We start from the raw sequence: 27241 nt of genomic DNA, 5'->3' as shown, positions 1-27241 counted from the left end.
TGAAGCCTAAACACCTGTTCTTTTTTCCCATTTTAAATATTTTCAGACCCTAGTAATCAAATTAGTGAGGCAAGCCCATTTTGTAAGATGTGTAATTCAAGGCAAGGCCATGGTGGCAACTTGGTATCCCCTAGATCAAAGCCTGATTGGTTGTTCAAAGCTTCCATACACCAGTGTTGGTAGGGGACAGTTCCTGCTACTTCTCCTAAACTTTGTGCTGGGTTTGCCCTTGAAGATAGCTTCTCCAAGCTGACAATCAGAAGTGATTTGTTTCGAGTCCATCTGTTTGAATGCAGACACTGAAAGCAGGATTGAGCTGTGATGGGGACAATAATGTGAATGGCATTCCTCCAACATGTTCTGCATCCCTGGGGTGACTCTTCCTGATCATTCACCCCATTAATGCTGATTGGGTTACCAGCCTCCTGCCCCAGTGCACTTCAGTTGTGCAAGGCTGTGGTAACATTAATGAATATGGTTCTGGGGTAGATACACCAGTTTCACCATCTTTTATTGGATACAGAGCCATAAATTCTCTGATGCCCATATGAGTCCTTTTAAATACATACACTCAGGTACATTCGGCAAAGGGCATTTATGGGTAACATGGAGCAAAGTGCTAGGATGGCAATGCCTGGATAGGGCAGAGAAGTGGGGCCAGGGAAGGCCCCCTGGGGGCTGGAGGTACAGGCACCACTTTAGAAATAAAACCAAAAGTTGCTCTCCACCCCTCTGCCTGGTGTGCTTGGGGTAGGGGAAGCTACCTCTCACACAGCTCAGGTCCTTGCAGCCTGGCTGTGTGGGGAAGGCGGGGCCTAGAGGCCAGTTGTGGAGGTCCCCACCAGCAGGCCCCCTAGAGCCAAGCCTACTGGCACCATCCCAGGCCAAGCCTGAGTCACTTCAGGCCTCTGCCCCTAGGTACAAGACCACTGCTGGGGCAGAGCTTAGGCTGGTGGCCCCATTCCAAGCCTCCCTGGGGCTGTGCTGTGGTGACAGGAAAGGCTTGGCCTTGTGGTGGGAGCCTGCCTGATTGTCAGGGCAGTCTTGGGACTGGCCAAAGTCCCAAGGAGTTGGGGAGGGAAGCCTGGTATTCTGATCTTCACCCAACCCTAAGCCTTATCCTCAGGCAAGGGCTGCAGATGAACACACTTGTCCAGGAATCGATACATACACACGATACACAGCAATATGTACAGGAAAGCAGGCCTGGAACAAGGCTGGGTGAGAAAGCATGGCCACCAGGGGTCAAGAGAAGTGCCAAGACCCTGGAGGAGGGAAGTCAACACTTCTCAGGGATTGGCAGGCCAGGACAGATCCCATGGGTGGGAGTTAACTCCTCTGGGCACTTCGACCATACCCCACTCACCTCCTGTTTCCACTCCAAATTCACCAGGAACTGGGTCTTTGGCACCAATAGTCACTCTGGGAGGGTCTCCTTCAACTTAGCGCCTTAGAGGGATTGGGGCCTTGGTGGCTCCCCCACCTGTTTCCAAAGGATTCGAGACCAGGGGGATAGGCAGGATCCAAAGGCAAAGGACAGAGCCACATGTTAGAGCAGCAGGCCTGGGGCAGGAGGTGTCTCTTTTTTTTTTTTGAAGCAATTCCTGAGAGACTGATTCAACTTCTGCCATCAGGGCTAAGAAAACATTAGAGGTCATGCTCTCTGGGTGGTCTTTCTGGCTAATGAAAAGCAGGGGTCTTGGGCAGCCCACTTTCCCCTGTAGGGGTATGTATTATGCATCTTTACTGTTTGCCAGTGCTGAGGGAAAGCAGCTGGAATAAAGCATGAAGTACTCAGGCCAAATGTGCCCACCTTCCAGGTGTTGGGGCCAGGCTATATGTGTTGAAGTGCAAAGGACATTAGATGGCACCTTGGGATCTCTCCATTGACCTGGGGTCCTTGGAGCAGGGCCTGCCTTGGTAAGCAAAATGTCATTATTCCTTTTTTTTGCATCCTATAAAGTATGAGATTAAGGGCTCCCTTTTAGGAAGTGAAGGTGAGATGAAACACTTCTGGAAGACAGGCCCTCTGGTTTCCCTCCTTGGCCCCAGCTGAATGGTTGCCATGGAAGTGAATAAATGGAGCACCCAAGCAAGTAGGTTTCCTGTCCAGCAGCATGGCTCATCCCCAGAGGAAACGAATAGCATCAAGGTAGGAGGCAGGAAGCTGCTGGTTCTCAGCATACACAAAGGCCAGGGCATACAAGGCTGCCAGTCCAGGGGTGGGTGTGCAAGGGATACACTGTGACTTGTCATTTGCATTGACAAGGGCTTGGGCCTGTGCCATATGTACTCCCACACAGTTCTCACTCACATAACCCGAAAATACTGGATGAACTTGGTGGGTTTCCTGGAAACACCTGTGAGAAGGCCAACTTCACCGGGCAGGAGAGGGGGCCTGTTCACCCTTCTGCCCCTAGTGCTGGTGGTATGCAGTGCTGTTATGTGAATAGCGTAGTGAAGGAGCCTGTGACTAGCATCAGCACCCTTCCACTGAGCTTACTGCTTTTGCCACCTGATCTTTCCCAAGGCTGATGCCAGGTACTCCAGTGAGTGCCACTCAGGGAGAAATTGCCTAGAGCCTTGTACTCAGTGATGGAGGCTCTCTGGGGCACAGAAAACCCTTATGTTGGGCAGGCTTAGACCAAGCAGGAGATCCCTTTGTGCTTTGTCCAGAAGACAGGGAGGGTGGCACTTTGGTCCTCGAGTCATAAGGAGCAAAGGCCACAGGGGTACAGTTGGTATGACAAGGCAGATGTACCCAAGGGAAGCAAGGGCCTGAGTAGACCTTGACTTCCCTCCCAGGCCCTTGGAAAAGAGAAAGTTGTGCTGCTCTTTCCTGTATCTCTTAGGGACAGGACTGGGGAGGCGGGAGCTAATGGAGGCAGCTGCAGGGACTAGGAGTGGCGGTGTGGTGCTACACACAGCCAAGGCTTTGTGCAGGACTGGACAGAGGGATGCTGACATGACACCCTTGGTAGCCCAGGTCTTCCAAGGGCAGGAACATAGCAGGCCACAGGAGGAAAAGTCAAAGCAATGATGAGAAGCCAGGACACCTGGGGCTGCTGGGAGCACTGCTGAGGCCAGGCATCGGGGTACAGTTCTAGAGAACTTTTACAAGGTGACCCAGCGCTGGGCTAGATGTTCAAGCCAAGTGGCAGCAGAATTGGGTCCCTGGAAAAGCCTGGGAAATGAGAATCCCAGATCCAGTCAGGACCAACAGCCTAATGGCAAGGCTGGGAACTGATCTTATACAGGAGTGAAGAAAACCCTAAGATGGATTTAGGTCATGTTGGGAAGAACTGTCCAAATAGGTTGGCAGGACCCCCCAGCCTTTGCATCACTGTGGTAAATCTGAGGGGATAAACTGGGGTGACCTTGGTGCCAGAACCTGATCCTCTGGGGATTGTGCAAGGGCCAGTGAAAACCCCCAGTGGCATTCTGTGGCTTCTAAGCCCTGAGGCAGAAGACCCCAGCTGCAGCCTTAGCCTGTGGCTGGTGGAGACTGAGGAAGGGGCAAGTCTGTTAGGATGCTCTACCTCTTCCTTGGCCCTAGGTCTGTCCTTGCCAAAGCCACATCCTCAAGCAAGCTAATTAGACAGGAAGCAAAGTCAACCACCCTCCTCTAGGACCCAGCACAGTGGGCAGCCCAGTGCCCCACTCCCAGATAGCCGGGACCCAAAGGCCATCAGATTCCTGCCCAAGCACCTGGATTAAAAGGAAATTCCTTCTCACTACAGGCAGGCCTCCCAGGGCTGGCACCTTCACCCTCCCTTCGATTTCTTGAGAGTGATTGGTAGGTATAGAAACATGCACCTTTTAGCTCTGAGTTTCACTCTGGAGTGTGTGTGTCTGGGTAGGGGAGCCTTTCTTACAGGAAAAAGTAAGTTTTCTCCACCTAGCAGCAGCCACCCCCATCCCCTTTTGTGCCCACCTTGGGAGGAGTGGTCTCATTCTGGGGAAAAGTTCTAGGTAACTTTTTTCCTTCCAATCCTGCCACCAGCTTTTTAATGACTGTACCTAGGTCCCTAGACCTGCCTGGGTTATCCCTGGAGAGTGTAGACCCAGGGCCCAGGCAAGTTGTGAGAATGGGTGAAACAGGTAGGAGAGAAGAGCCCTCCCTGCCAAGTCTGAGCTGCCTTGTGGGGTCCCCGGGGGCTGGAGCCTCAGGAAAGACAGGCCTGCCTGAGCAGCTGAGGAGCCACTGGTAGTTATTGCAGATCCTCCGAGTGAAGACACCAGTGCTGGTGGTGACAGCTCCTCGCTGGCTGTGCCAGAAGTCTGCTCCAGCGGGGATAGGGTGGGGGTCAGAGGGCAGCTTCTGTCCAAGCCCCTGCCTTGGGTCAGACCTGTTGCTCTGCTGTTCCAGTAGGACAGGATACTCAACCCCTCCCTGGAAGCTGGGATAACACTAGGCCTCCAAAGGTCTAGTCCAAACCAGGATCCCTCTGGAGGTACAAATAATGCCTTGGTGTGGGGCTGGCAGGTGCCCTGCCACCCCCTGCCCCCCGGGTTAGCAGCCGCCTTCCACCTTGATGTGCAGGATCTTAGAGAAGCCAGGCCTTCGTCGCAGGGCCTGTGAACCAAGCCCTGAGTTAGTTCTCTTGCAAAGCTGGTGGGGTCCTCCCTCCACACTCATCCAGGCCACCAGCCCCAGCCTAGGAATGTCACTTGGGGATCTTGGTTGGCCTCAGAGCCAACCTCTCACCTGGAGTTTTGTCACCATATCCTCAAATAGCTTCTGAGCCTCAGGGCTGCTGGGCTCCTTGAAATAATCAGCAATTCCAATTTGGACCACAATGGACTTGAGGTTCCGACAAATGCCTGGGGAAAGGTGGATAAGGAGGCCCCATGTTTGGCCTGCACAGTGGGGCTACCACCTCTCATTTCACTGATTAATGACATCAGATACCCCCTGAGGAACCATCATGTGGCAGCCACAGAAAACAAAAGTACAGCAGGCCTACGATGGCCTGGGGTGCACAACTGGACCAGGGAGAAGGTGGATGAAGGCACTCTGGGAAGACAAGTGGACAACAGCCAACTGCTCAGCAGTTCTAGCAAATTCCCTGGCAGAGGGGACAGTTTTACCCTGGTCTGGACACTTGGAAGTGATTATAAGGAACAGAGTGGCTGAGAGGAAGCTTGAGCATGAGGGTGGAGGAGATGGGGACAAACCAGGCAGGCTGCACAGGGTTTACAGGATGGGATGTGGCTGCTGACTAAGGTCAAGGGCTGAGGAGCCTGGAGAGTATGAATTTGAGGCTGAGCAGTTTGTCCTGATGGTGTATCCAGGGTGTGGACATGAGGCTGAAGGGGAGGGGAGAGGAGGGTCCTGGAGGTGATAAGGTAAAGGAACCTTCAATCTGGGAACAGGGTCTTCCCAAGGGCCACAAAGTCCTGGATGATGGTCTCATTTCGGGGAAGCAGCCCAAGCTGGGTACCTTTGTCCTCAGTGAAGGCAGAGAAGTGACAGAGTGGAGAGTGGTAGTATTAGGTGAAGGGCCAGAGGAGGCCTAAGAACTGTCCTAGGGAGCTTACACACATTACTGCCCACCTATTCTAAGAAAGTCAATGAATGAGAATGTAAAACTCAGAGAGGTAGAGTAATTTGCATGAATTCACAGCTAAACGAGCGGTAGACCCAGAGATGAAACCCAGATCAGTCTAGCTCCAGAAACTGCACTTTTAATCTGTCTGCTCTCCTGCCTCAGCCCTGGTGAAGACTTACACAGGGACAATTTCTGCATGGCTTCTGGCTCCAATGAGACTATGCCAAAGCACAACAGATATCTTTGGAACTGGACTATTAGGAGTGGATACTGGCAGGCTTGGAATGCCCACTGGCCTAAAAAGACACTGCTGGCAAAGCCAAGACCAGATATTGCTGTCTGCCCCCCCAACCCCATGCTGGTGTTTGCTGATTAGAGCATCAGGGAATTGTTTATGCTACCTGCTGACAGATCATGGTGACAGGTGAAAGCCATATCCTGCCCTGCATTCCCCCATTACTCACTGTTGAAATGCAGTAGGGCCTTAGGAGTGACAGGGGTGGCCGTGAGTACCAGCATCTCTAGTCCCTTCAGGCCTTCCCGGCAGACCTCAGCTGCCACCTCCTGGGTGATCTCTGACACATGGTCCAGCTCCAGGACCTGCAGCCGCATGCAGTTTCTTGCTAGGAAGAGGAAGAAGGCAGGCCCTGCTGACAAACTCCCTAGGTCACTTCCTGCCTACCAGGGTGGTCCCCTGCCACCACCCAAGATGCAGCCCCAATCCCCTGTAGAATTTTGCAGGATATTATTGCACCCTTACCAGCTTCTCACCTCTCCCCACCCCAGTCCCAAGGGACTCACCAAGTGATGCCAGGCCCTGCACCCCACAGCCGGCGCCCCCAACCCCCAGAGCCCGGAGGTGGGGCCAACAGCGACCGATCATCTGCAGGCAGCGGTTACTGAAGCGCGTGGGCTGCTGGCTGGAGAATGGGGAGGGGGCAGTCAGGGAAGCCTTTGGATGCCTGATGCCCCAAGCAAGTATATTCCTCTTGGGGGATCCCTCCCTGCCTCAGGCAAGTACCCCGACAACAACCCAGCTGGCCAAGTCAGAACACTGGCATCATCCCTGACTCGCCCCTCTCACCTCTTGCCATGTTCTGCAGTTTCAGATTCCTGAGTAACTCCTGTACCACAGTTTAGACCACCTTTGGATTCAGCTAGATTACTACCAGTCTCCCTGCCAATCCATGCTCCACAATGCTGTGCACCATTCATTCCTACAGCCACTCACTGTGTCATTCAGCAGATGGTTATCAAGTGTCTGCTACAGCCGAGAACAACTGAGCAAGGCCCTGGAGGTGTAGTGGTGACAATGCAGACATGGTCCCTGCCCTCAAAGCATGGGCAGTCTATTTTACAGAACTTTGGCAGTCTAATCTCAGTACTTTACTTAAAACCTAAAATTCTCCAATAGTCTCCCAGTACTTTCTAGATAAAATGCAAAAACCTAAACCCCTTAACATGGCCCTGCCTGCCCTCTCCCAACCTGCTTGTCCACATCAGATTTGCCATTTCCCTGAAAATCAGACTTGCCATCTCTCAACATTCACCTAAGCTATGCACTTGGTACCAGGGATACAGAAATGGACATTCACAGACTCTGCCCTGAGAACTACAAGTCTAATGTAGGAGACTGAAACAGAAATAATTGCAAAACCAGTAACAGCAGGTGTCAGGACAAGATGCAATGGGAATCAAAGCAGGAGCACAATGACTGCTTCCACCAAGGTGTTAGGGAAGGTACACTGGATGAGCTGGGAGGGGCCAGCACATGGAGAAGGATTGGAGGGCAAATAACAGGGAGGGTGAAACCTGTTAGTTTGAGGAACTATAGGTAGAGTGAGGGATGATTTCACACCCTGAATTCTCCAACGATCAGCTCTTATATGTTACATACTGACCCAGAATTGCCTGTTGTGTGTCAAACAAAACCCAGCTACTTTTAGCTGTGTTTACTGAACACTTACTATGGGGCCCACAGGCTCTGTGGTATAATCTCACTGAAGCCAGTAACAGCTCTAATAAGGTCAGTAGATTCCTAATATCACCTTCACTTTGCAAGTTGAGAAATTAACATGTTGCTCACAATGGCACTGCCACTAAGCCAAGACATGACTTCTAGGTCTAATTTTAAAGCTCTGTTCTTAATGCCTCATTGTGCAGATTAATGTGTGTGAGCCTGTCTCTTCAACAGCTTTTGGAATGGGCTCAGATCTGTCCAGTCCTCAGCCCCAGACCAGGTCCAACCCTTTCCCTTCCCCACCCACCCAGCCTGAGCTCACCAGGGGTGAAGAGGTGCCACCTGGAGGGAGACAATCTCTCTGCAGCCTGCACCCAGAGCCCAAATAACTTCGTGGCCCACTGGGTCTGTGGCACTCCTGTTGAAAAGACAAGGCTGGAGTAGCTCATCCTGGTGGTTTCTGCCCCTGTCAATCCTTCCTTCCCTTAGGTCACAGAGCTCTTGGGTGCCTTTGTCTGAGGACCTGGGGAAAGGCCATGCAGTGTCTAGAGATCCTTGGGGTCCCAGGCCAATAGGGTATAGGCCTTGCTTCTGGTAAAAGGAACCCACCTGTAGGTGACAGCCTGCAGGGCACGACAGTAGCAGCTGGCCAGCCAGAGTGAACGGTCGGTGAGGATGTTGGGACAGTGGGAGATGCGCAGGATCAGCAGGTTCCCCCCAGCTGCCTTCAGCAGGGACTCCAGCCCTGCTTCAAGGCAGCCCCTGAGGATGACCAAGAGGTCACTTGCCTGTGGTCACCTCCTCCTCTGGGAAGCATCCCCACTTCATTCCAAGTCTGGGCCCAGGAGCACCCGCCCACCCACCGCAGCCTCACCGGGTGCTCCGGGCGTACTCCTCCTTGCTCTCCTTCTTCCCCCGCTGTCGGGGCTTCAGGTTCTGCAGGGTCAGTGAGTGGGCCTGCGTGCACCACTGAGCCAGCATCGCCAGAAACTGCGTAGAGAGGGAGGGTACATGGAGAACAGGGGGTCTGCACTTGGCTGGCTGGAGAAAAGCCAGCCCCAGAACAGGAGGCTCTGTGAGAGGATTTGGGGGAGCCAGGCTGGAGCCAGGGCTGCAAGGACCAGATTCTGCCAGGGGGAAAGGTGGGTTCCCAGCAGGGCAGAGGTAGGCACCTTGGAACACACTCTCGCATTCTCTAGCAGCACCCTTGTCCAGACAGCAGGGTGACGGGCCACGAAGCGCCAGTCCCGGCAGACCTCGGCAGCATGCAGCAGTGTGCGTGTGTCCAGGTAGGTGAAGATGCAGAACAAGGCAGCTCGCATCTTAAGGATCTCTGGGCTGATGACCTCGTTGGAGCGTGAGGGGCTACCCCGCTCCGCTCGACGGCCTCGTCCACTGCTTCCCTCGGGGCGGGCTGCAAACACAAGGGAGCAAAGGTGACAATAGAAGGTCAAAGGCCAGGGCAAGGATGTGGGTGAGGAGCTGGGGCAGAGTAGGAGCTGCAGGAGAAATGGGCATAAGACCCATGCTGGGGGAACCAGTGGCTTGGGAGGAAGGCCAATCTGGTTCCCCTCCGCTACGGTACAGCCACCCCTAATTTTACATATTAGCAAAGGTATTCCTTCCTCATATAAACTTTCTTTTTTAAGAGTCAACACTGGGTTGGGGTTGTGGCTCAGTGGCAGAGCACTTGCCTAGCACGTGGAAGGCCCTGGGTTCGATCCTCAGCACCACTTAAAAATAAATAAACAAAGGTATTGTGTCCAACTAAAAAATAAATATTAAAAAAAAAAGTCAACCCTGACCCTAACTCTCTACCCTCCTGATGCCTCTGCATATGTGTGTGGCCTGTGTGCAGATGGGGCTCCCCACTGCACCGGGAGCTCCAGAGTCTGGAGTCAACACTCTCCTCTACATGTCACTGAGCTCCTCATGTATACAGACCCTGTCCCCCAATGTACCATCCTTGCACTGGCTACCCTGTCATTCAAGTCTCTGCACCAGGCTGGAAGGGCACTTCATAGGAGGGGTGGGCAGGTCTGGAGAAGAGGAAGGGAAGTGCAGGAGGTCAGAAGATTTGCCCTCTTAGCCCTTCCCCCCCCCCCCCCCCCGGGAGGGCCCAGCACCCTGGGGAAGGCTGGCCTCTCTGCCATTCCTCTCAGGACTTACCTGAAAGCCGGCAGCTGCTCACTTGCCCAGCCATAGCAGGCCCAGGGCGGGGGACATCTGAGGGGCCCTCAGCCTCCGACTCCGTGGTTCGGGAGCCCACGTCTGAGACATCACCCTCCTCCCCCTCAGTGCTGTGTCTGCGAGGTCTGCGCTGCCAGTTCTGGATGGCCTGGCGCCGTAGGCCTGAGCTTCGAGGGGCCTGGGACCGCTCTGAGCCACCATTGGTAGCCTGGGCCCGTGTGCCCAAGCCCCCAGGGCCACTGTCTTCAGGTGCCCCCTCCTCTGGCCGGGGCAGCTCCAGGCTGTCACTATCATAGCAGCCTGAGCTCTGGGAGGCAGCTGGCACACGGCTGGAGGCCCTGGGGCAGGGTGGACCAGATGGTGAGGGGTGAGGGGCGAGGGGCATCAAGTTGCCAGAATTCTCCACCCTCCCCTTACCACAGATCAAGGGCAACCCATCCGCCCTGCTTCCCAAAAGTTCCCTCTGAGTATGGAAAGGCAGATAGGTGACCCAAGGAGAATGGGCACAGGAGGAGAGAAGCCCCAGATGGCCAGCAGATCTTTCCAGGGAGAGGGTGGGCTGTGTAGGGCAGGGCAGGCCCCAGGCTTACCCTGTGCTGGGAGAAGAGCCATGCCGTGATACCGCGTATGTGTTAGGCACGGCCGGGCCCGCGTGGTGCTCTCGCTGTGGGCCCCCAGAGCAGGAGGGAAAGGAAGGGAGGCAGAGGAGGCAAGAGGATGAGGAGGCAATAACAGGAGAAAGAGGGTACAAGATGGAGAGAAGAGACGAAGGAGAGGAGAGAAAAGAAGAAAAAAAGTTGGGAAGGATGGACGAATGGACAGACAGATAGCCCCAACAGGGAGGCTCACCAGCCCCCTGGCCACACCCAACCCACACCCCAATTCAGGCTATGGCTCCTGGGTTCTCATTTTCAGGGATAGGCAGAGATGGGCCCCTGAGGGCTGGGGCTGCTGGATCACACCTTGAGACAGCCTCAGGGGATGGCACTCCTGCCCAGAGGGGCCCCCTTGTTCCAGACCCACACTTTAGGCCTAGGCCTGTTCTTGGGGGAAGAATCAAAGAAGAGAAGCACAGCATTCTGGGGGATGTGAGGCTGTGTGTGAGGGGAGGTTGTGGGGACCAGGTAAGCAGGTAAAAGAGGGGACAAAGGGGCACTCACCATTCTGCCTGGGCCCCGGGCCCCTGGCCCTGCACCACTGCCCCCACCTCCACGCCCCAGGCTGGCACTGGGTGTGCTGCCACAGCTGCTGCTGATGACCTGCAGCTGACGCTCAGCACGGTCGGCCCGCTCCAGGAGTTCCTCGATGAACTGCTGCAGGCGCAGCTTGGCACTAGCCTCCCGCGCTGCTGTCTCCTTCAGGAACTGGTCAATCTGTACCACCTCCCTGGGCCCAGAGCAGGCTTTTACCCTAGAGCCTCTGCTGGTTGACCTGCCACCCTCCCTTGTGGAGAGACACAGGGCACAGCTGCCCATGATGTCACAGCCCCCCACATCTAACCCATAACCAGACACATCATCCTCACACAAAAACACAGACACCCAGTTACCTATGGCCTCAATATACAGCCTCCCCACAAAGGAACAGCGCTAGGCACACACTTAGAGCCACACAGCCATGTGCACATACCCGCTCAGTACACATTCATGAATGTGCCCTCATCGGGTATCCATTCCAGGCACATACTCACAGTCTGAGACATGCAAAGCATCATGGAGGCACAGTCTCACTGACACACTCAAACACACACACACACACTTTCTGAAAGATTGAAAAATGTATTCAGTCACTTCAATACATAGGGAAATACACTAAGATGCAGAACCTCTAGGAGTTGCACAAACACATGGCACACCTTACAGATTACCTGAGTCTATATTCCCCAAAGCATCCATGGTTGTTCATGCATCTGTTCAACATTTATTGAACAGTGCTAGGCACTGTTCTAGGTGTTGGGGAAGCATCCATGAACAAAAGTAGAAACTCCCTGCCTTCATGGAGCTTATATTGCAATGGGGACAGATAAATAACCAGTAGCCAAGCACTGTGGCACATGCTTATAATCCTGTGGCTTGGAAAATGGGAGGAATATCAGGCTATGCATTTTAAAATAAAAAATAAATTTAAAAGGCTGGCTCTCATAGTTTTGTTGGTAAAGATGGAATCCTGGGTTCCATCACCAGTACCAGAAAAAAAAAAAAAAAACTAAACCTAACATTTGAATAGTTCATAATCCTTCATTTAAAGACCAGAGAAGTGAGGCAAAGTCAGCAAAGAAGAATAAGAAGGAACAGACCAAAAAAAAAAAAAAAAAAAAAAAGGAGGGGGGATCCTAGGAGAGCCAAGTGAAGAAAGTGTTTCAAAGATCTGCTGTGGATAGGCCAAGAAAGAGGGTAACTTGGCCTTAGCAACATGGTCAAAGACAGTGGTGGAACTGGAAACCTGATCAGAGTGGGTTCAAGAAAAAATGTGAGAAAATAAATTGGAGACCAGGAATACTTTCATGAATTTTTTTCTGTATGAGGCAGCAGCTTAAGGGAAAGTAAAGTTAAATGGGAGACATGACATCATGTTTGCATCCTTTTAGGAATGATAGACAGATAGATAGATTGACTGATTTTGATGATAGGAAAGGGAGAGGGGAGAATCGGGCCACACCTTTGAGTAGGACAAAGGGAAGAGGATCCAGTGCCAAAATGCCGAGGCTGGTCTTGGCTGAGTCAGAGCAGGGTCAGAAACAGACACTGTCTTCATAGATAGGCACATGCATGATCATGCTGCCATGTACTTGTGGTCCTGCACACACACGATCATGACACTCTGGGACCCACACACACCAATATTACAAGTTCATGACCATAGACCCCCTATTACCTAGCCATGACTACACACAGACATGCATGTTCAGGGTGGTTGTGATGGCACACGGGCACACCCACCAGCAGGGCCCTGAGGGCCTACTCACTGCTGCTTGCGGCTCAGCTCCTGCTCCTTGTGCACCAGGTCCTGCTTGAGAGAGGCCAGCAGCTCCACGCTCACATCCACCTGCCGCGAGAGCTCAGACGCTCGCTCCTCCAGCTCCTCCTTCTCGCGCCCCAGTCGAGCGCTCTCCTGCCTAGCAGTCTCCAGCTCTGCGGCTTTGCGCTCCAGCTCTGCCTGCAGCCGGCCCACTTGGCCCGCAATCTTCTGCTCCACCTCCTCGCTCAGCCTCTCCAGCCGCCGGTCCACCTCCAACTTCTCCAGCGCGCGTATCTTGAGGCGCGCCAGGCCCTCCTCGTAAGCCACATCAGCTGGCGAGGGGGAGGCGGGCGAGGCCGAAGCCGGGCCTGGGCCGGGCCCTGGCGGCGGCGTCGAGCACGCAGAGGATGCCACGGACTTGCGGGCGAACAGCTCTCCCAGCGGGATCTCTATCTCACGCAGCGCATAGCGTGCGGCAGCGGTGGGCACGAGACCCGGCTCACCCAGCTCCTCGCAGGGCAGGCTGGCGGGCACCAAGTCGCCGGGGAAATGGGCGAGGGGTGCGTGGTGGTGGTGGTGGTGCAGCAGGTGCGGCGTTGCAGGCGACGGCCCAGCGGCCTGCTCCTTGCCCTGAAAGGACGTGCTCTCAAAGACCTCGCGCCGGGCTCCGGGCACAGCCAGGAGGGCGGCGGGCTCGGGCGCCAGCTGGAAGCCCGAGGCTGCGGCTGCAGCAGCTGCTGCAGCTGCGGCGCCGTCGCAAATGCTGTTGGTCTTGGAGAGGATGTAGAGAGTCTCATAGGTGTGGCTGTACTCTAGGTGGGCGCGCAGGGACGACAGGCTCCGGAAGCGCTTGTGCTCCCCGCAGCGGGGGCAGCGGTATGGCAGGTCCAGCGAGGCCATGGCCCCGCCGCCCCCGCGGCGTGTTGGCTCCACCGCGGCCGCCCAGCGGGTCAGCCGGGCGCGCTCATGGGGGGCCGCGGGCGAGCCCCCCTGCAGAATCAGTAAGGCTCAGGGTGCCCGCGACCAGGGTCGAGGAGGCTACAAGAGAGGGAATAAGTCTTAAGAGGATGATTCTCCTCTCCCAGCGACACCTCCCAGGCCCTGGGCCGGAATCCCCAATCAAGTGTAAATTGACTTTCCCAGGAAACACGTGCCCGGAATGGAGGGGCCTTGGGAGACCTATGGCAGAACTCTCAGAGGGGAGTGTACTGCTGTGGCACCTGTGCAGGGCCTGCACATAGGTGGATGAGAGAGAAGCGAGGGTGGGGGAGGGGAGGGGGAGAGGGCGCAGGGAGGGGGAGAGGGAGAAATAATTCTTTTTAAAAATACAGTCATTTTTTCAAAAAAAAAAGAATCAGTTTTATGTTTAATGGCTCTGTTCTGGAAACAACCCAAGTGCTCATAAACAACAGAATGGATAAACTGTGGTATATTCATAATGGAATGCTACCCAGTAATAAAAGGAACTACAGATACGCACAGCAATATGGATGAATCCACTTAGTATTATTTTGCAGGAAAGAAGCCAGACCAGAGTGCATACGACAAATTCCACAGAGATGGGAGTTCAAGAATAGACAAAATTGATGATGACAGAAATCAGAACAGAGGTTATCCCTGGGGCTCTGCGGTTTTGCGTTCCAGCTCTGTAAGGACTGGGAAGGGGTTAGGAGAGAATCTTAGGTGATACTGAAAATGTTCTATATCTTGAGCTGAGCAGTGTATACAGGTGTAGATAATCATCAAGCTGTACACAAAATATCACTGCCTTATATGTACTTTAGTGTATGTCAAATCTAAAAATATCCTTAAAAGAAGATGCTTAACCAATTGCGGTGGCACATGCCTGTAATCCCAGAGATTTGAGAGGCTGAGTGGGAGGACCAAAAGTTTGAGGCCAGCCTCTGCAAGTTAGCCTTACCCTGTCTCCCAAAAGAGTGGGGCTGGGCTGGGCTGGGGAAGTGGCTCAGTGGTAGAACATCCTTGGGTTCAGTCCCCAGCACAGGGAAAAAAAAAAAAAAAGCTTATTTCTATCTCATGCAAACCGCATCCATTACACAAGCTGTATTATTAGTACTATGTTGCAGTGACAAAGATGTCTCTCCACTTGGGTATCATTAATGATACCTGTATGTGTCACATCCCTGCTACTCCAGGCACATAGGTCCTTTTGTCAAACCTAGAAAAAGCTAAATAGGCCTCCAATAAGTGTACCTACCTTGCCCTTCACTCTAAGGGTCCTATTTATCTGTTCTCCTCACACCCTTTCTGGCACAATCCCCTCCTCACCCTCAGCCCCTCCTGCCCCACCCCACCCCCACACACTTCTGGCTCCCCTGGCCTGTGGAGTTTCCGCTCCCTCATTTCTGGTTTTTCCTAAGTGCTTGCATTTGGGCTCGAACACCTTCTGCTGTCCCCATGTTCCTCAGAGTCACAGATTACCCACTAATGGAATAATCTAGCTGTCCTCAAGGGTCTTCACCCACTTGGTCTTTTGGTGGATACTTTTGGTCCCTGCATCTTCACAGGTTGCCAGGATGATGCCCTGTTTGGAGTTTCCTCCTGGTTCTGTGACTTTCTGTTTTTGCTATCTCCCTACATTTCCTATCTCTTCCAGAGGTGCCCCATTCAGCCTCTATCCTTCTCCCAGGCAATCTGGTTCACTCACAGATTCATTCACACCTTGAAGCTGCGGACTCACAGATCTGCCTCTTCATCCTGACCAGTTCCTGAGTTCTGTTTGCCTTTTCCCATTTCCACATGGCTGTATGAGTAGATGTCTGTTCCCTTTGACACCCAGCACCCAGTCCTCCTGTAGGCATCAGCACTCTTCTTTAACCCTGGGGAGCCAGCCTTCCTTTGCCACATTCTCAGTCCATCCATATGGCCTGAGGGATGTGACATGAGCCCGGCCAATCACAGTCCTAGGATGAGCAGGCACCCAATTTGAGCCAGTGAACCTCAAAATGTTCTGGAACTACTGGGAAGAAGCAGTAATTCCAGTAAAAACCCAATCCTTTTTGGGTTTGGGTTTTTAAGTTGATGGAGAGGGCCAGAGCTACTAGGCCATCTTTGTTTCCTTTGGGAAGGAACCACCTAGGAATGAAGCCAATCCAGAAAAGCAAAACTAAGACGGGGAGAGAAATTCTTCAGAGACACTGCGAGATCCTGGCCTGCTCAATTACATGAACCAATCAACTCCTTTTTTTTTTTTTTTTTGCTTAAGTTAGTTACAGTTGGGTCTATGTTCTTGATCAGGGAAAAATCCTGATACAAGAAATTGGAAACAGGGTTTGGGGTAGAGCACTTGCATAGCACATTGAGGCACTGGGTTCAATCCCCAGCACCACATAAAACTAAATAAACAAAATAAAGGTATTTTTTATATTTAAAATATTTTGGAAAAAAAAAAGAAGAAATTGGGATCAGTCAGGTGTGATGGTACACACCTGTAATTCTGGTGACTCAGGATGCTGAGGCAGGAGGATCCCAAGTTCAAAGCCACCCTCAGCAACTTAGTGAAGCCCTAAGCAACTTAGCAAGACCCTGTCTCAAAATAAAAAAAAATTTTAAAAAAAGGGGGCTGGGAATGTGGCTTAGTGGTTAAGCACCCTGAGTTCAATGCTTGGTATCAAAAGAAAAAAAAGAAAAGAAATTAGAATCAGAGATAGAATTTTTTTTTTTCAAATAATAAACCCAAAAAAGAATTAGCTTAACTAAGGGGAGAAGCCTAAGTTAGGACTGCTTCCTGCACCCTACTTAGAAGTTGTTGAGCCTTGTCATGCAGTAGCAAAGCAGCTGATTAAATGATCTCCTACTGCCCCTGAAACTTTAAGGGACTTGCAGAAAAATGTCACAATATTGGCAGTGAGGCCTTTGTGGTGGCCTGAGTCAGGTCCAATAAGAAAGAGACACTCTGGCTGAAAGGAGCCCATCTAAAAGCAGAGGAAGAAAATGGCTTGCCCAAAGAGGCCCTTTCTACCTGGGGCCAGTAATCCAATGTGGCTGAGAGTAAGATAATTAAGAGCCAGTTCTCTGCTTCCAACTAAAGTCAGCTCAAGCAAGGAGAGAGAGGCTGGAAACTCAGAGGGAGATCAGCCTGGGGCCTGAAAAGCTCTAGACTCCTCAGGTCCTGCTGTGCCCTCCCAGCACCACAGAAACTTCCATTATGAGCAGGTTTTTGTTGGAAAGCAGCTTGAGTAGAAAGGGAAAAGATTTCTGCCTCCCACCAGGGGTTTATACTGCCCTGAGGGAGAGGCCCGGCTAGAGGCCCCCAAACCCTAGGCTATTGCGATGGCCAAGCGCCTAGGCCTGTTGCTAAGAGACAACCCTTCTCCTCCCTCATCACTAACACCAGGGACTCCATTCAAGAATTATAACTTTCAAAGGAAGGTCTCTAGCTTTGACTAATAGCTCTGGGGTTGATGGAAGGCAAACTGACTGAAAGGCCTTCTAATGATTAAGGGAATTACACTGCCAGAAAAATCTAGCAAACCTAGAAAACAAAGGCCAGGATTACTTAGTCCTAAGGTCTCCCCTGCTACCTTTCCCTCCCCCACCAACCCTGTACTCCTCAGTCCCCCTCTCCCATGTGACTACAGAGCACCAAGATTGAAGACAGCAGAATCAAAGCAACAGGCTGGTGGGACAGGGAACCTCTTCCTTACCATCTAAGTTAACCTGGTGGGCCACGAAGCAGGTGTTTTTCCTTCCCTTCAGGTTTGCCTCCATAGTAGTAGTGTGACCACAAACTGAAAGACCCTGAGAGCCTCGCTCAGTACCTCATCAGACCAGGCATCGCCAGATCTTGAACTGGGGCTGGACGTAGTAATGGAAAGAGAATATGAAACCACTCCTTCTAGAGATGGGAGACCAGGTTGAAAGTTTTGTGAGGAATAGGTGCATTATGATAAACAAGGAAATATTTTTAAAAATTATTTAGGAGAGAGATAAGGGTCTTAAATAGCCACGAAGTAGAATTTAATATTTTTTTAAACATTTATTGCTTTTGCTGCTTGGCTTTACCCTTCTTTGTGGACTGACACCCCATTTTCCTTTAGAGAATCATTTCCTCCACTTTGAATGAGTTTGGGTAGAGCTGACCCCAACCCCTGACCCCAAAGAGCACATATGACCTCAGTCTGCTTCATTAGAGCACCGGAGATCAGGTCAGTAATGCTCATGTTTCTCAATCTGGATCAATTCAGGCACCCTAGGACTGTGCTCAGCTGGCAGGACATGAACCTGGAACTGCTTGTGGGCATTTCTGTGATATCACTTGAACTTTTCACCTAGGACTTGTTAATTACATGGGGCAGCAAAAGCTTTTGTAATTTGCATCATTTAAGTCAATTGAGTAATGAGGTTCCAGAGGCAAACAATGATCCATAGTGTCAAAAACACAACCCAGGCTTTCCCTCACTCCTCCCTCCCCTGCATCAGTTTCCTTCAACAGTGCCTCTGTCCTTCCAGCCACACCACTGGCCATCCTGATTTCTCCCTCCCTGCTAACCATCAAGACCTGCTGGTTTTTCCTTCTGGTTGCATTTTAATCCAATTGTTCTTTTCTTGTCACGTGCTTTGTGCTCTGATGGGTCACATCTCCTCGCACCTGGACTGCTGGCCCAGCCTGCCTCACAGTTCTTTTCTATCCTATATAAGGCACCATACCCACTTTCTGCAGATGGCTCCTGCTTAGACACCTTCAATGGATCCCCATGGTCTACCAAATGGAGCCACACTCCTTAGCTCCATGGTTTGGCCTCATTGTACTCTTGCCAATTTCAAAGTGAAAAAAATGGTCTGTTTCACTTGCATTTCTTTCAAAGAAATGGTTGGACATTTTCCCACACATTTGTCAATCATTGTAGCTACAAATGACTTTTTGCCTTTACACTACTTTGCTCATTTTTATACTGTACATTCATATTATCGATTTGCAAAGGCTTTTGTAATATTGATCCTTATATACTGCAGATATTTTTCTCAAGTATGTTGATTGGATTTTACTTTTGTTTATGGTTTTTATTGATAGACTTTGAGTTTTAAAGAATGCTTCAGCAAAATCTTTGATTTCTGGTTTTTGTTGATTTAGGAAGTCTGTCCCTACATAAAGATGATAAAAAACAGTTACATATATTTTCTTTTAGTTTTTTCATTTTAAAAAATTCCAGGACATTTATTTAAATTAGGATTTTAAAACAAATCGCCATGATACCAAAAGCTGACAATGACTTGGTGACATGCAAACACTTGAGGCTGTACGAGTTCCATTTTTACATTAGGATTTTTAACCAATCTAGAAATGCACACAGTGAGATGGGAAATAATAAAACAACTTTTCATTATAGTTATTTTCACAAATATTCAGAAATAGAATATTATGTTGAACTCCTATGTACCCATCATCTGGATTCAACAATTATCAACTAGGTGGCCAGCTCTGTTTCATCTACACATTACTCCCTGCTTCCCACTTCCCCACCCTGACACTGGATCATTTTTAGCGAATTCTAGGTATATTATTTCATTCCTAAATATCTTAACAGATATAAGACAGGACTTAATTTTCTTTAAAATAAATACGTAATAACTTCCAATATCACTACCCTTTAGGTATATTAAAACCCAAAAAATAACCTTGAAAAGTAAACCTCTGGGGCTGGGGTTGTGGCTCAGTGGTAAAGCATTTGCCTAGCACATGTGAGACACTGGGTTTGATCCTCAGCACCACATAAAAATAAATAAATAAAATAGCTGGGTGCGGAGGCGTATGCCTGTAATCCCAGTGGCAAGGGAGGCTGAGGCAGGAGGTTCGCAAGTTCAAAGCTAGCCTCAGCAAAAGTGAGAACCTGTCTCTAAAAAAATACAAAACAGGTCTGGGGATGTGGCTCAGTGGTTGAGTGCCCCTGAGTTCAATCCCTGGTACCAATAAATAAATAAATAAATATAGGCATGGTCTCCATCTACAACTAAAAGATAAATAAATAAACAGTAAACCTCTAAGATAATTCTCTAAAAATACAAAATAAAAAGCCATTTGGAAAATCTATCCAAATAGAGAGAAAAAGAAAGAATACACATATATAATAATATGAATAAGAAAGGGGATAATAACCACTGGCACAAAGAAGATATTTTTAATATTAAAAGGCTACCAGGTACAACTCTTGGCCCTAATACTTGAAAATATAGAGGAACTAAATGTTTTTCTAGGAAAATATAAATTATAAAAATTGACTCAAGAAGAAGTAGAAAACCTGAATAGACTGTTTATTATAAGCAAAACTGATGAAGTTGGCAGAGTGGCCATGGATAGTACAGAGTTCAGTTCATGCACACACAGCTATTCAAGAACAAGGCTATTGTTTAATGTATGGTCAGCATAGTGTCAGGGCATCTGTGTGTGCTGGTACATTTCAGGGCCTGGCAGTAGCTAGCCTTCTCCCTCCCTGTACCCTTTATGTCTGCACCACACCCCTGCCTAGCCAGGCTCCCAAAGAACAGGGGGAAGGATAAAAGTCTGGGCATACAGGCCTGTGGATAGATGTAGAGAGGAGAGGATTCTGGGGTGCAGGTGGTTCTTTTCCCCAGCCCAGCACACCCCACAGTTTCCCTCCATCTGCTGGTGCTGAGGAATGACTATGAATCATAGAAATATTTTTGTCTGAATTTACACACTCCTTAGCATAAGCATGAACCTTTGCTTGAATGCAAGCAAGAAGGTGATGCGGGGGCTGGGTTTGTAGCTCAGTGATAAAGCACTTGCCTAGCATGGGTGAGGTCCTGGGTTCAATCCTTAGCACCACATAAAAACAAATAAATAAAACAAAGGTTAAATTAAAAAAAAAAAAAAGAAGGTGGTGATGGGGGAAGAGGGTTAGGGTGGGAAGGAGAGGAAGAAAAAGAAAAATAGAAGTGTTGCCTATTCAAATTCCAACACAGCCCTGTACTATGGCAGAATAGTTGGATATCTTCCTTTGCATTCTACTTTTCCCATATCAGCAGCCTCTGCCGCCCCAAGACCTCTCTCCTTTCTGTGCCTGGCCCTGCCTCCTTGCCATCCCTGGACCTGTTATGCCCCTTCTCCCATCTGAAATGCCTACCTCAAGCCTGCTTTCTTTCAGTGCAAAGTTTTCTTTGGATAGTATCATACAGGCTGAACTAATCAGAGGCACTATCTTTATTTTTAGGTTTTCAGATGTGTGAGTCTCACCTCTTTAAACAAGACCAATCATCTCAAGATGTGTGCCAACTCTCTAGCTCCTGTCTGCTGTCACATTCTCACATGTTGATGCTGTCAGAAAGACACCTTCCATTTCTATGGTTTCTACTACCATGTGGTCAGGGATAATTCCTACAGTGGACATCATTAGTTTTATCTGCTCAGCAAGTCTTTCTTGCTTTCTAGTAATAGCAATATCTCATCCTTTCTTTGGTGAGCTGCCCTTCCCTACTCCATGTGCTTCAGTCAGGGCCACTGTTCCTAAAGGGTGGATACATGACCCATGCCTGGCTAAGCCCAGTTCCAGCACTTCCTTGGCTACAACAATTGACCCAGGATTGGGCACATTCCTCAAGAAGAACCAACAGAGTCCCTCCTTGGCAGTTAATATGAAATATCAAGGGGTCATCCTTTCCTTCTGGTATCACATGTTGGGATGATGAAGCTGTCTATGGCCTTGTGCAACCCATAACCCCCACATGGAGAAAGGCCATGGATGGTGGGACAGGAAATATACAAAGACTCAGAATGAAGCTAAGCCAAGAGAGAGTTCTCACCACATTGTTGAGAACCTGGGTTAAGTATGCCTGAGACTTATCATGTCTCTTCTTCTCAGTTATATGAATTGGTAAAGATCCCTTTTTGCTTCAAATATTTTGAGTTGGATTTCTGTCACTTACAATCAAGAGTCCTAACCAAGACTCTCTCAGATTTATATTTCTAGCATAGACTTCTCACCTAAGCTCTATTCAAACATGAATTCATTTTACTTACATTTGCCAAGTACCTGTGTCATTAACTACACCAAGTCCTTTCCTAGGTAAGTTAAGGACACAGAGACAGACAAGATTCAGTCCTTGCCTTTGAGCAGCTTGTGTTCTCCTGGGCCAGATTGAGATATTAGATGATATGGTAATAAGATAAATATTATGCAAGAGGCTGGCACAGGATCCTCAATTTAACCTAGCATGAAGAATTGAAGTGGTTGGTGGGTGGTGGTTGACTCTTGCAGAGCAAAGTAAAACTTCCAGACGAAGAAGGGCAATTATAAAGTCAGGGAAGGAAAAGAGAGGGATTCTGAGCTGAAGAAGGAGCATGTATAGAGACAAGGAAATGAAAAAGAGTATGTCCCCTTCAAGAAACTAAAATGTAAGCTCCATGAGGATAGAGATGTCCTATGTCCCAATCACTGCCAACTCCCCAACACTTCAGAAACTGACATAGAGTAGGTGCTCTGTAAATGTGGAATGATTGGTTGGTGAGAACCTGATAATATTTACAGTTTAGATTGGAATACAGAGGGCCAAGGTCAGGAATAAGGCTGTTGGAACATTAGAGATTAAAATAATAATAATAATAATAATTTTTTTTTAATTTTGACACTTGGAATTGAACCCAATTTCTCACACATGCTGAGCACTCTACCAGTAAGCTGCACTCCCAGACTTAGGTGTAGAAATTATTAACTAAGGTAGTAGGAGTGCAACTGGGGAGAAGGATGCATGTGGGAGCAATTAAAGAGAGTTGAGAAGGTCTGGTGACAGAATGACTTTAGCAGGTAAGAAAGGCAAGAGTAAAGGAGGAGCCTCAGGTTCTTATTTGTTTTTCAGGTTTGGATTTTGAGCAACTGGGTAGATAAGGTTACAGCCCAGTAAGGAGAAAACATGGAAAAAGGCAGGTTTGGAGAGCCATATGAGTTTAGTTGTGGATTCCTTGAGTTTGAGGCTCTAGTGGACCTTGGAAATAAAGCTATTTGGTACATGCTTTGCAACATGGAGCCAAAAATACAGTCTTGACAACTTAAGCATAAAAATGCAAATGCAAATAGATGATCAGGCCCAGGGATAGGGTTCAGAGAAGCGAGAGCAGAGGAAAAAGATGGACCCTCAGAGAGGCAGAGGAGAGACAAGAACCAGGAAATTCCCAAGAACCAACAGCAGAGATGGGAGTTATGGTTGGAAACTAAGGGAGGAGAGTATGTCAAGGAGGAGAGGAGTGGGCAATAGTGGCCAACTCCTGTAAGAGCATAGGTAGGAAGGGCCCAGAGGGACTTACAAGAGAGCTGCTTTTGATGAGTCTGGCTGATGTGGGCTAAGCAGGCAGGGAGGGAGGGCAGTGAGTGGACATGAGGAGCTCAACTTTGAAGAGGGAGAGGCAACATGGGAGAATACAGAAGCACTATTTTTTAAGACAGGAGAGGCCTGAACATACTAAGTGCTTCTGAGAGATAGCCCAGTTCTACTCTATACCATCACTTTCACTAATCTGAGACACAGATAACTCAATGTTTTACACCTGAAACTGATAGAATTCTTTTTTTAAAAAGTTCTTTTAGAAACAGCCAGTAGAGAGGGAGAGAATGAAATTGGTGATTTTCAATGTTGGTAGCTCAAAGTTAATATGGCTAATGCTGAACTCACAGGGTACACATCCTCAAACCTGCTTCTTGTTTCCATCTCAACTAGCAATATTACTCAGCACCCTGGATAGCAACCCCCCTAAGCATTTTCTGAATTCTCAGAGAATTCAGAGAATGAGGTTCATCAATTACTCATTGTTGAGCTATCTTCTAAATATCTGTTGCTATTTCTTTCTTATAGACATGTCCCAGTTCAGACCTATATCTTCTCCTACCTGGACCATGGATTCTCTAACGCCTGTAGTACTGAATTGCTTTCAAAGTTCTCTGCAAATACTGATTTATTCTAAAACAATCTCTGAAGGCTGGCCATCTTCTGAGAAGTAAAGTCCACCTGCCATGCTTGCCTCAAGGATAGTTCCAATCTGACCATCACTTATTTTTGCCAGCTCTAGTTTTCATCTTGCTTCCCTCCCACATGCATCCTGTGAGCCTTGTGGGGCTTTGGTCCACTGGAAAGCACCAGGTGCTCTCATATCCTCAAAGCTCATGCTGCTCCCTTTTCCTGGATTCCCTTCTCTAATTGGTGAGTTCTGCAGACCCAGCTCAAATACTACCTACCCATGAAGCTATCCCTGACCCCCTGCTCCAGCTCAAATCTCACTACTGTATAAGTCACTCCTTCCATAGCTTTAAGGATAATAGGTATCATCACACGTTGGTGGTCATGGGCCGGTTTGCATATCAGTTACCTCCTTACACATACACTGGAGGCAGGGACAATGCAACTGACTCATCCTCACCCCTTCCTCACATATAGTAGCTATCATTATGTTGTTGGAGGAATCAAGCTGAATAATGGATAAATTGATTGATTTCATATAACCCAAGCAATTTCTGCCACTTATTATCATGGAACTGGATGAACTGGTACAACTAATTGCAACTTGAATGACAGGTTCTACTAATAACATAATGGGAGATTAGAACTTGTGTCTTATCAACATTGTTGCTGCTTCATTTTATTGTATTCATCCAGCCAAAGATGTCAAGTACAAGACCAAGGCCAGGCACTGGGTACATAAAAATGAATGACAATTGTGCCCTTAGAGTGCTTGCAGTCTAATAATCAGTACAGTGAACATCTGTCTACTGATTATTTTGGTCAGACACCATGCTACTTATTTAGTCCTATTGACAGTACTGCCAAGCAGTGGGATTGTCTCCATCCTAGGATGAAGAACTGAGGCTCAGAGTAGTCAAACTATTTGTCCAAGGACAGGAAGGACTGAAAGAGATTGTTGCTTCGGGGCCCCCAATGAACCATGTAGACTAGTATTCTTCCCTTTATGTATCCCCTTCCACATTGATTCAGGGCTTGACCATGTCTTTCTTTGGCCAGAGGGACATTAGCAAGCCCAATGAAGACAGACACATAATAAGCAATTGTACCTTAGGGCTTGTCCTCTTGGAATACTCCCTCTTGGGATCCAGTTGCCAAGAGAAACCTGGGCTAGTTAAACCTGAGTAATTAGAGGCTATCTGTACAATAATGCTGGAGGATGAGGTCATCTTCTTTATCCCTATTGGTACCAGGGATTAAACCTGGGGGCACTTTCTCATGGAGCTACATTTCCAGACCTTTTTAATTTTTATTTTGAGAGGGGATCTTGCTAAGACTGGCCTTGAACCTGTGATCCTCCTGCCTTAACTTCCTGAGTAGCTGGGATGTCAGGTATGCACCACTGTGTTCAGGTAGAAATGCCATCTTGATATTCCTGTCCTGTATAGTCCCTCAGCTGACTATGGCTGTGTAAGAAATTTCAAATGAGACCAGCACAGACCACAGTCACAGTCATGACCAACTCATGGACCATGAAAAATAATAAGTCATTGTTCAAAGTCTCTAAATTTTGAGGTGATTTGTTATACACCAGTGAATCACTGAAACCATGACAAACTGGGATTTGAACCCAATACTACCTGACCAACTCACGCTCTTAGTCTCAATACTAACTCTGGTTGTAAGTGGAATGTCACACCAACCCCAATATGTTTGCAGGAGGGCCCATAGTAACACTCAAATACTATAAGTTGAATGAGAATCTTTTTGATTCAGAGAGTTATGAAGTTCTAGGGAATTCAAAGGCAGGATGGAAATTACCTTTCAATAACCATTACCCTGCTGCCATTACAAGTATTCCTCAAACAAAAACAAGCTAGGCATTCCTAAATCAAGAAACAACTGTGTGAATATCACAAATTTCCCTTCCACCTCCCTCTTCCTCTCTCAGTTAAATTCAAATCAGGGAAAATTAAAAAGTTAGGAGAGTTGGGTTTTTTTAATGATCTTCCCCCATCTCAGCCCCAACTCCCCACCATGCCAATGGCATCTTCTCTCCCACTTGACCTTCAGGCCCAATAGCTCCTACCCTCTCTTTCCATATAAAATACACATGCAAGGCTGGAGTTGTAGCTCAGTGGTGGAGCGCTTGCACGCATGAGGCCCTGGGTTCAATCCTCAGCACCACATAAACATAAATTTTAAAAAATGGAAATAAAGATATTGTATCCATCTACAACTAAAAAAATATTTTTTAAAAATCCCACATGCAGAAAAAGATCAGAGAAGGTGACTATTACAGAAATGGGGGAAGAAGGTTTGGATGTTATTAGATGAATTTAGAAGCCAAAGAAATGGAGCTCTAAACTGGGTGCTTTCAGGAGGAATCTTCCAGCAGGTGGAGGCATTCTAAGAATGGGGAGGCAGCTAGAGGTGTCTGCATTATACCCCCATTATGCCCCTGAATGTGGAGAATAAAAGAATGCTCCCTGCTTCTGTAAACCCCTCTGAAGCTCCCAAGAAGGCTGGGCTCTATCCCTGAGGCTGTGGCCCCAACATGTGTACCTGCAGAACAGTTATTCCAGCCTGGAGAAGACCCACAGGGGTCAGTGCAGCCAGTCCTCTGCTTCCTGGCAGTCCTGACACTGCCTATTCTCTTCTAAACTCCCTCTCCCCTGCTCCTGCAAACATGCACACACCTCCCAAGGTCACAAACACACAGATTCCAGCACCTGGATTCCACACACAGAAAACCTTCTGGGCCCCTGACTGCAGACTCAACCTAAAGGAGAGAGCAGGCCCCATTCAGTACTCAAAGGCACACTGAGCAGTGTACACTTGCACTGTGTCACACACTCACATGCAAAGCAATGCGGTGGGGCCCACACATCCCAACGCACGGGGATGTGAGGAGAGCCAAACATGCATAGACACACATGCACATCTCCAGACGATCACACATGCACACCAGCACGCAGGGACACTGGCACAGGTGCCCAGGCAGGCCTCGGAACCAAGTGCCTTCCCCACCCCCTCAGGAGCAGGTAGGGAGGGCTAGGGTTTGAGGGCGCGTCTCCTCCTACCTCCCTCTGGCCCCAGCCCTCCAAGGTCCTGAGTCCCAATAGGGTTCTGGAACCCGCCCCCGCCCCCCACCCCCAACTAGACTCGGGGAACGACAGGCGGGAGCGGTGGAGCGGGGGAGGGGAAGCCTAGTGTCAAACCGTTCTGATTTTAATTTCTTACATTAACTCCTTCTTGCCTTTGGCTTGGCCTCCCTAGAATCCCTCCCAGTTGGGCGGCCTCACAGGCCTCCGGAGGGCAGTGGGGGAGAAGGAAGGGGAGGAGGAGGCAGAGGCTAGGATCCTCCCTACCTTGCCTCTCCGGGAGCAGTCCCGCAGCATGCCGCGACTCGCCCTTACCTCCACCGCCCCGCCGCTAGGCCAGGCCCCGCGGCCCTGGGCTGGGGGTGCAGAGGCAGCCCCCGCGTGCCTGGTCCAGACGCAGGGCCGCCTCGGGGCCTCGGATCTCGTTCCCCTCCGCAGCCTGGGGTGGCCACCGCAGCTAGCGCCCCCGCCTCCCTCTCGGGGCGGGGGCGGTCGAGCCTCCCAGCCAGTCGCAGCGGGAGGGGCACACAAACCGGGTGGGGGAAGGATGG

General features: G+C 49.5%; 1 protein-coding gene across 4 annotated transcripts; it reads right to left on the bottom strand.

Moving 5' to 3' along the window:
* Positions 1–486: 486 nt before the first annotated feature.
* Positions 487–27241, bottom strand: Fbxo41 (F-box protein 41). 4 transcript variants are annotated; one of them, XM_046432392.2, is made up of 13 exons: positions 27006–27241; positions 12668–13698; positions 10863–11088; positions 10293–10366; positions 9682–10040; positions 8685–8926; positions 8387–8502; positions 8122–8274; positions 7835–8035; positions 6354–6472; positions 6017–6199; positions 4709–4824; positions 487–4576 (listed from the first exon to the last, which is right to left on the bottom strand). In XM_046432392.2, the coding sequence occupies exons 2-13, from the start codon at positions 13558–13560 to the stop codon at positions 4514–4516; spliced, it is 2745 nt and encodes a 914-aa protein (XP_046288348.1). In that variant the 5' UTR covers positions 13561–13698; positions 27006–27241; the 3' UTR covers positions 487–4513. The 4 variants fall into 4 exon arrangements, with proteins under 4 accessions (XP_046288348.1, XP_058431048.1, XP_058431049.1 ...); XM_058575065.1 differs by having other exon boundaries at positions 6017–6175; positions 27006–27240; XM_058575066.1 differs by having other exon boundaries at positions 7835–7930; positions 27006–27238.

Source organism: Marmota monax, unplaced genomic scaffold, assembly GCF_021218885.2.
Source record: "Marmota monax isolate L192 unplaced genomic scaffold, Marmota_monax_Labrador192_F-V1.1 WCK01_AAM20220418_F8-fsc00106, whole genome shotgun sequence".
Taxonomy (NCBI): Eukaryota; Metazoa; Chordata; class Mammalia; order Rodentia; family Sciuridae; genus Marmota; species Marmota monax.
The sequence above is the reverse complement of the archived record's forward strand: the minus strand, read 5'-3'. Positions and strand labels throughout refer to the sequence as shown.

What these genes read in the sequence shown, in the direction of transcription:
- Fbxo41 (XM_046432392.2), bottom strand. Translation starts at nt 13,560, where the DNA reads ATGGCCTCGCTGGACCTGCCATACCGCTGCCCCCGCTGCGGGGAGCAC. An exon ending in CTGCAGGCTGTCACCTACAG is followed by an intron (nt 8,036 to 8,121) that starts GTGGGTTCCTTT and finishes GCCTTTCCCCAG; the next exon opens with GTCCTCAGACAAAGGCACCC. An exon ending in GCAGGGCCTGGCATCACTTG is followed by an intron (nt 6,200 to 6,353) that starts GTGAGTCCCTTG and finishes GTTTGTCAGCAG; the next exon opens with GGCCTGCCTTCTTCCTCTTC.